This window comes from Eufriesea mexicana, unplaced genomic scaffold, assembly GCF_001483705.2.
Source record: "Eufriesea mexicana isolate 0111107269 unplaced genomic scaffold, ASM148370v2 scaffold11180, whole genome shotgun sequence".
In the NCBI taxonomy this organism is placed as follows: domain Eukaryota; kingdom Metazoa; phylum Arthropoda; class Insecta; order Hymenoptera; family Apidae; genus Eufriesea; species Eufriesea mexicana.
This window is the reverse complement of record NW_016918806.1, coordinates 443-10106: the sequence shown is the minus strand read 5'-3', so window position 1 is coordinate 10106 and position 9664 is coordinate 443. Positions and strand designations below refer to the sequence as shown.

The 9664-nt window shown below is 32.3% G+C and overlaps 1 protein-coding gene across 1 annotated transcript; it reads left to right on the top strand.

Moving 5' to 3' along the window:
- Window positions 1–744: 744 nt before the first annotated feature.
- LOC108553542 (peptidyl-prolyl cis-trans isomerase CWC27 homolog) lies at window positions 745–2082 on the top strand. The gene is given in 5 exon segments (XM_017908489.1): window positions 745–786; window positions 993–1199; window positions 1272–1412; window positions 1415–1617; window positions 2019–2082. Coding segments are annotated over 5 exon segments (657 nt in total).
- Window positions 2083–9664: the final 7582 nt, after the last annotated feature.

The window sequence follows — 9664 nt, the reverse complement described above, 5'->3', positions numbered from 1 at the left end:
TGTAAAGTATAATATGTCTATTGGATTCTAGGTCGACTAACCATGCGACATACATGATAGAATTCTCTGATGGTCAAATAAAGAATCAGAAAATGCAGACGATTTAGGCAGACAAACAGGAATACAATTGATTTAGGTGATGGCTCTTTATAACAACAATATATGGAGAATACAGTGAGATTGAAAGGTATGTTGTATTCCTGATTTAAACAAATATTAATATTAGTGGTCGAAGTCACTGATCATCGCTAATGCGTTAAGTTTCAGAATGATGGAGCTGAGGTACATAAAGAAAAGGGGGAAGTTCGAATGAAAACAGTGAAAAGAGGAAATGCATATTATGCGGAATCAAGAAACAGAAAAGAGGCAGCATATGTATCAACAAAGAAAAATGTGTGGCATCGATATGGAAATATGAGGATCATTGAAGAGATGGAGAATGAACAAGTGGTAATAATTATGAAAGGTAAAGTTATAGAGTTAATATAAATGTTGCATTAATGCACAAATGTGTAGAAATATCTATAGGAACATGGAAAAAGTAAAAGCAGCAGGAATAATGGGGCTGTGGCACATGGAATTGATGGGCCCAATAAAGTCAACGTTAAAAGGAGGTAAAAGGAACGTCTTACTTGCTGATGATTATTCGGGAAATGAACCATTTGACTGATTTGTAAATGACCATAGATTAAATATGAAATATTATTGACGAAGGATTTTTTTTATTATAGGAGACTTGGAAACATGAGTAATATTTATATGTAAGAGTCAGCCACTAAGGGTAAAGTAATAAGTATGATTTAATAATACTTCAATGGATTATATATCTGTTTTTAAAAATATAACTGATATATAATATTTACTTTCTAAATTTCTATATTAATATATTGAACAATTTCTAATTTGAATTACAATACTGGATAATAAATTTTAATAAATTTGGTTTTAAAAGTATTTTACATTAATCAAACTAATATATTTGTTATAACTAGGTTGTAATGAAAGCAGCTGTTGGTGATATTGAGTTAGAATTATGGGCAAAAGAAACTCCAAAGGCATGTAGAAATTTCAAACAATTATGTATGGAAGGTTATTGGGATGATACTATATTTTATAGAATTATCAAAGGATTCATAACACAAAGTGGTGATCCTACAGGTACAGGAGAAGGTGGTAAAATGTATGGAGAACCATTTAAAGTGAGACTATATTTAAAAATAAAACGAATTCCTTTTTTATTCGAAAATAATTATTGGATATATGTGTTTTAGGACGATTTTCGTACAAGATTACGTTCCTGTGGACGAGGTTTAATTACTATGGCTAATGCTGGAAAAGATGACAATACTTTCCAATTCCTCTTTACTCTTGGTTCCACATCAGAATTGCAGAGTAAACATACAATCTTTTAAATTTAATGTTTACAAAAAAATATATCAAGAATTAATATAAATATAATATTTCCTATTTTTTGTGGAATGATAGGCTACTTTATCCTCCAAATATGATAAATACTGAAATATTGAACAATCCATTTTCTGATATTATATCAAGAGTAATAGTACAGGAATGTGAAGAAGTAAAAGACAGTTCGAAAACTAAACCAGCAGGAGTAAAGTAAAAATCATATATATTTGTAGCATTTAGCCCTGGTAGTATTATTCCTTGCAATGCAAAATTTTGTTACAGAGATTTCAATGTTCTATCATTTGGTGAAAAAGTAGAGGAAGATGAAGAAGAAACTGTGATATTAAATAAAAAGTTTAGTGGTGAGGGTAAATCAGCTCATGATCATTTAAGTGATGCAAAATTAAGCTCACAACCAGTTGTTGAACCACCTGGTCTTGCAATTAAAAAAAAGATGGAAGACCGCAGTAGTGATTAGGAAAGTGTCGACGAAGTAAAAACTCAAGAAGAATTAGAAGTTATAAAGAAAGAGAGTTAGTTTATTGTTTACATTATAACTATGTTATAGAAAGTAGGAATATTTATTGACTGTCTTATATTTATATTTTCAGTGTGATGAAGGAAAGGATAAAAAGTAAATTGATAGATGCAAAGAAGAAACCAAAGATAGTATAAAATTATAAAATGGATGATGTTGAAGATGATAAAGATATAAAGAAAAATGAATAGGGAATAAATAACTCCTTATGAGGTTTAGCACGAGAGAAAACCGAGGAAATGCAAGATAAACCAATATCTAGAATTATTAGGATAACTCATGTATTTGCATAGGATCATTTGCGGTAGGGTATATATGTCGATAAATATTGTTACATATATATATATTGTCATTATAATGATAATTATTACGTGATATGTATCATGAAACATCTTTTTCTCACAACGGTGCGTGATACGGACATCTACTCAGATTCTAATGTCTATATGTCATTGTTTATTATGTCGTTAACAATTAACGTTTATATGTGAAATTTTCAAAGAGAATAGAAAGTACTTTAGCATACAACCATTGCCGCTTCATTTTCTTTTTAACAAGAACAAAATCACTCTTCTTCATCTGTGACTTCATGTTCGTCTATAATTAATTCATCAACTTTAAAAATTGCATCGTAAAGGCACAGTCTTAGCGAGCTTTCTAATATAATTCTGGATATGAATTCCTTGTTATTTAAATAATTAATGGTGATTATTGCATAGAGTGTTTGAACTATTGCCGTAGATACTAATGGTTTATCTTTCCATTAGAATAGTGGAATAATTAATAATTCAAGTTCATGAATTAATTATAGAAATTTGGAATTTTTCGTAACAGAAATATATTTATATTTTATATTGCTTCATTGATATTATTAAATATAAGAAACATCGTTTGATATTTCACATCAATACTTTGGCACATGACTATTTCAAAGACGAAGCATCTTCCCGCGAAAACGAGGCACAGTTTTGTCCAATCGCAGAACACTTTCAGTCGACGCGATTCAACGTGTCGGTAGTACATGATACAATATTTACATACGTTACAGTGAAACTTTCAGTCCCTGAACAAAACGTTTCGTGAAGTAGTGTTATTATTGATCAGTCTTTTAATTACTGCAACTGACGAAAGAAATATTCAAGCTCAATAATACGCAGCATCAGTTATTATTTCGGATCATTGAACGACTTTTGTAACATCACTGTGAAATGTACGAAAGGATCACAACACCAGATTAAGAAATTAAAAGAACTTTACCAGGAACAGGATAAATAACTGTGAACATTTGTTTGGTGGTAACATACTACATGTGGAAAAAAGTGAAGGTGCACATGTAAACTAAAGTGACGAAAGTACAAGTGCCTGTGAAATCGTGCTACACAGTTCAATTTCATCGTTTATATTTCCGTAATTAGGCTTTCGCATTAGGTTTTTCCACTATAACAGCGTTGCTTAGATTTTTCTCTATATCGTGTGCCGATTTTTCTATGATTTCCATCATTCGTGTTCGAACCTTAGTGACGAAGGTGTACGTGGCTGTGAAATGGAGCTGCGTAGTAGACTTTTTTCTCTTCTACTTCCGAAATTAGATTTCTGGATAAGGTTTGTTCTATATATCCGCGTAGAGGAAATTCTTCCTTAACGGAATAGGATATTTCTTTCAGTTTCAAGCCTGCGTTTTCGAATAATAGGGCCTAAAGTGTTCGTGGCTGTCAGATCGTGCTGCGTAATAGACTATTTTGGCTTCTATTCCCGCAATTAGGCTTTTTGATTAGATTTGTTCTATATATCCGTGTAGAAGGAATTCTTCCTTAACGGGATAGGATATTTTTTTTTCGGTTTCGAGCGTGCGTTTTCGAATAATAGTGTGGAAAGTGTTCGTGGCTCTCAGATTTTGCTGCGTAATAAACTTTGTCCCGTCTATTTCCGAAATTAGGCGTTTTGATTAGGTTTGTTCTATATATCCGCGTAGAGCGAATTTTTCTTTAATGGGACTGATTATTTTTTTTCGGTTTCGAGCGTGCGTTATCGAAAAATAGTGCCGAATGTGTCAGTGGCTGTGAAATCGTGCTGCGCAATTGACTTTTTTCTTTTCTATCTCCGAAATTAGGATTTTTGATTAGGTTTGTTCTATATATCCGAGTAGAGGGAATTCTTCTTTAACGGAATTTGATATCTCTTTTCGTTTTCGAGCGTGCGTTTTTGAATAATAGTGCCGAACGTGTCAGTGGCTGTGAAATCGTGCTGCGTAATAGACTTTTTTGGCAACTATTTTTTGAGTTAGGCTTTTTGAATCAGATTCTTCTACATATCCGCGTAGAGGGAATTTTTCCTTAACGGGATTGGATATTTTTTTTCGGTTTCGAGCGTGCGTTTTTGAATACTAGTGCCGAATGTGTCAGTGGCTGTGAAATCGTGCTGCGTAATAGACTTTTTTGGCTTCTATTTTTTGAATTGGGCGTTTTGATTAGGTTTGTTCTATATATCCGCGTAGAGGGAATTCTTCTTTAACGGGATTTGATATCTCTTTTCGTTTTCGAGCGTGTATTTTCGAATAATAGTGCCGAATGTGGCAGCGGCTGTGAAATCGTGCTGCGTAATAGACTTTTTTGGTTTCTATTTTTTGAATTAGGTTTTTTGAATTGGATTTTTCCACATATTCGCGTAGAGTGATTTTTTCCTTAACGGCATTGGATATTTTTTTTCGGTTTCGAGCGTGCATTTTCGAATAATAGTGCCGAATGTGTCAGTGGCTGTGAAATCGTGCTGCGTAATAGACTTGTTTGGCTTCTATTTCCGAAATTGGGCTTTTGGATATTGATTTTTCGTTATAATACGATTGATTAGGCTTTTCTCTAACTAGTGCGTGGTCATCGATATGCAAATATGGGGATCATTGAAGAGATGGAGAATGAACACTTGGTAATAGTTGTGAAAGTTAAAGATATATTGAATATAGAGTGTAAATGTTTTATTAAGACAAAAATGTGTATAAATTTTTATAAGAACTTGGCGTCTTTAAAAGCCATAGTAGTAATGGGTTTGTTTATAGAGCCAATGTCAAAATGGGGTAAAAGGTATGTCTTCATTGCTGATAATTATTGGAGAAAGGACCATTTGGTTGACTGATTTGTAAATGACTAATGATTTAATATGAAATGTTCTTGACGACGTATTTGTTTTATTAAAGAAGACTGGCAGACATGGGTAATACTTATTTACAAGAGCCATCTACCATGGGTAAAGTAAGTATTAGTTAATAATATTGGAATGGCTTTAATATCTATTTTTAAAAATCTAGACTTCTATATTAATATATTAAATAATTTGTAATTTGAATTACAATAATCAATAATAAATTTTAATAACTTTGATTTTAAACGTATTTTACATTAGTAAAACTAATATATTTGTTCTAACTAGATTATAATGAAGACAACTGTTGGTGACATTGAGTTACAATTATGGGTAAAAGGAACTCCAAGGCAAGTAGAAATTTCATACAATTATGTATGGAAGGTTATTAGGATGACACTATATTTCATAGAATTATCAAAGGATTCATAACACAAGATGGTGATCCCACAGATACAGGGAAGGTGGTAAAATTTATGGAGAATCATTTAAAGTGAGACTACATTTAAAAATATAATGAATTTCTTTTTTTATGTAAAAATAATTATTGGATATATGTGTTTTAGGACGATTTTTGTACAAGATTACGTTCATGTGCACGAGGTTTAATTGCTATGGCTAATGATGGAGAAGATGACAATGGTTCCCAATTCTTCTTTACTCATGGTTCTACATTAGAACTGCAGAATAAACATACAATTTTTGTAAGGTTACAGGAGAAACTATATATACCATGCTTGAATTTGAAGAAGCACTTGTAGATGAGGTAAGTTTAATGTTTACAAGAAAATATATCAAGAATTGATATAAATATAATATTTCCTCCCTTTTTGTAGAATGATGGACTACTTTATTCTCCAAATATGATAAATACTGAAATATTGAACAATCCATTTTCTGATATTATATCAAGAATAATAGTAGAGGAAAGTGAAGAAGTGAAGGACAGTTCAAAAGCTAAAATACCAGCGGTAAAGTAAAAATCATATATGTTTGCAGAATTTAGCCCCGGTAGTATTATTCCTTGCAATGCAAAATTTTGTTACAGAGATTTCAATGTTTTATCATTTGGTGAAGAAGCAGAGGAAGATGAAGAAGAATCTGTGATATTAAATAAAAAGTTTAGTGATCAGGGCAAATCAGCTCGTGATCATTTAACTAATTCAAAATTAAGCTCATAACTAGCTGATCTACTACCTGGACTTACAAATAAAAAACGGAAAGAAGATTGTAGTAACGATTGGGAAAGTGACGACGAAGTAAAAACTCGAGAAGAATCATATGTTATAAACAAAGAGGAAGATAAGTTATAAACAAAGCGCGTTTAGATCTAGGTAGTTATAAGTAGCCATAAGATAGATTCCTAGACTAAGACCCATATGTGCTCGCGTTTTTATATTTCATTCCCAATTTTTGTCGCGACAGCAATTTTAGTATACCGAATCGAAATCCCCGTTGTAAGACACGAAATGTAATTAGGTGTCAGTAGATTCACTTTAACTTCTTTCGCTCCAAGTTTGACTAGGCTATCTTTGATACGGATAGCGCCAGCAGGCTGTGCCACTAGGGCCCCAATGTGTAGCCACCTCCACGTGGTGAGACCTGGTAATTGGTATCGTTTCCCAATGAACAATTTTTCGGAAACGATACCAAGCTGAGAGCTACGCTTCGAATTTAAGATATTTGCTATCTATTATAAATTTTCATAGTTCCTTGTGAACTTCATGATTTTCCTAAATTGTATAACAAAATTGTATTTTTTCGTGGTCGTAAACTTTTATATTTTAGCTTCATTGTACTTGGCACACGGATTTTGAATAGCTAAGGTATTGTTGATATTAGAGAAGCGAACAATGACTGCATGACACATGCGTGTAAGTATACACTTACCGTTCAATATTTTTTCGAGTTAATGGAATTAAAAATGGTCTTGACAATTTCGTACTATGGGTTCTTTTGCAGAAAAGTCTACAGAATACGATACCTACTATGCCTGCAGAGTTTCGTGTGAGATAAAGAACGTCTTGTCAAAATGCACGGATGGTGCGTATGGAATACCATCGTCGGCTTATTTTTAAAATTTCCATGACCAATTATAATTAATTGTAATTATTCGGAAACGCATATAATTATACTTATGGACATTGGTAGACTTCGGATATTCTCGTCTAACTTGTAAGGTAATAATGAATCTCCTAATCTTCTTACTTTTTATACAATACTTCGTTTTATCAAAAAATCATATGTTTTGAGAAAAAGCCAGAATTTGCAAAAACTGATGGTGATTCATTTTCAGGAAAATAAACTCTGCATGTATTACCGAATGGATATTATAGATTCAAATTTGTCTTAGACAGTATAATTAGAGAGTTAGAAAATGTTCATAGTATTTTACAAATTCTCGTTTTGGATACTAATATCTTACCAAATATTTAAATGATATATGCTTAGTTCATTATATATTCCGCAAATCTTTATACTAAACAATAATGTAATTACCTTTAAATAGGGTATCCTTCAATTTCTCGATTTTCCCACGGATTTATTCCATACAGAGTATGAAAATTCAGTTTCGAGATTATGGTGTTTTAATGAGAAGTACAATTCTATTTGGATAATCGCAAATTATGGGCCGTAGGTTGTCAAAAGTTCCTCAAATATGGTAATTTTGATGACTAAGTTCTTAGGATAGTAAACGCGAAAATTAAATTTCAACAGTATTACTCAGGTTGAAAAATAATTACCCACAATGGATGTACTTCAGCTTCCCCTTGTTTTCCAGGGATTTCTGGATTTTCCATCGTGATTCGTATGTGCAAACCTCCTTTGCTTTTGCAATATTACGTCGTGATCGAACACTTGGAAATCGCAATCAGTTCTTGTTTTGTCTCTGCATGTAATTGACACATGTGATATAATGTACAAAATAAAATTAATTGTCGGATATTTTGAATAAACTTCTTTAGATGTATACAGTTTGCACTATTCATAATGCAGGAAAGTGAAAATATTGTTGCAATCTACAAAGTTATACTTAGATCGTCCATAATGTAGAGAATGACGGTTAAATAAGAGACGATAAGTAAACTGATGTATACAGTTTGCACTATTCATAATGCAGGAAAGTGAAAATATTGTTGCAATCTACAAAGTCCATAATGTAGAGAATGACGGTTAAATAAGAGACGATAAGTAAATCATAATGTAGGAAACGACCGAAAATGAAGAGGTGATAAGTACTCGATAATCTAAAATGTATACAATAACGTGATAATAAGGAGACGGTGAGTAACTCCATAATGAGTAATGTAAAAATCAAACAATACTTCAGAGATGATAAGCAAAACGATAATCAGTAATGTAGAAAGCCTCGATACTCTAGTGATAATAAGTAAATCAACAATCGGTCGTGTAGAAAACAACTGTAACATGATGAGATAATAAGTAACTCGATAATCGATAATGTAGAAAACGCCGATAATGATGTGACGATAAGTTAATCGACAATCGGTCCCGCAGAAATCAGCTGTTGTTTGATGAGATAATATGTAACTCGATAATCGGTAATGTAGAAAACTCCGATACTGAAGTGATGAGAAGCGAATCAACAATCAGCCGTGTAGAAACATCTGTTACTTGATGAGATAATAAGTAGCTCGATAATCAGTAATGTAGAAAACGCCGATACTGTAGTGATGATAAGAAAATCGACAACCGGTTGCGCTGAAATCAGCTGTTGTTTGATGAGATAATAAGTAACTCTAATCGGCAATGTAAAAAACTCTGATAATGATGTGATGATAAGTAAATCGAGAATCAGTTGCGTAGAAAACAACTGTTATTAGGTCAGATAATAAGGATCACTTTAATCAGTAATGTGGAAAACTCTGGTAATGATGTGATGATAAGTAAATCGACAATCGGCAGTGCAGAAACAACTGAAGCTTGATGAAATAATAAGTAAATCGATATACGTAATTTAGAAAACCCCGATACTGTAATGATGATAAGAAAGTCAAAAATCGGCTGTATAGAAAACAACTGTCTTTCGATGAGATAAGAAGTAACTCGATAGTAGGTAATGTAGAAAACACCAATAATTATATGATGTTAAGAAAATTGACAATCGGTCGTTCAGAAAACAACTGTAACTTGATGAGATAAGAAGTAACTCGATAATAGGTAACGTAGAAAATACAAGTAATTATATTATTTTAAGAAAATTGACAGTCGGTCCTGCAGAAAACAACTGTAATTTGATGAGATAATAAGTAACTCGATAGTAGGTATTGTAGAAAGCACCGATAATGACGTGATGATAAGTAAATCGAGAATCAATCGTGCAGTAAACAACTGTCTCTTGATGAGATAATAACTATTTCGATAATCAGATTTGTAGGAAACTCCGAGAATGATATGTTGATAAGTAAATCGACAATGAATCGCATAGAAAACAACTGTTATTTGATGAGGTAATAAGTAACTTGATAATCAGTAATGTAGAAAACCCTGATAATGAAGTGAAGAAAAGTAAATCGACTATGAGACGTGTAGAAACAACTGTTATTTGATGAGATAATAAGT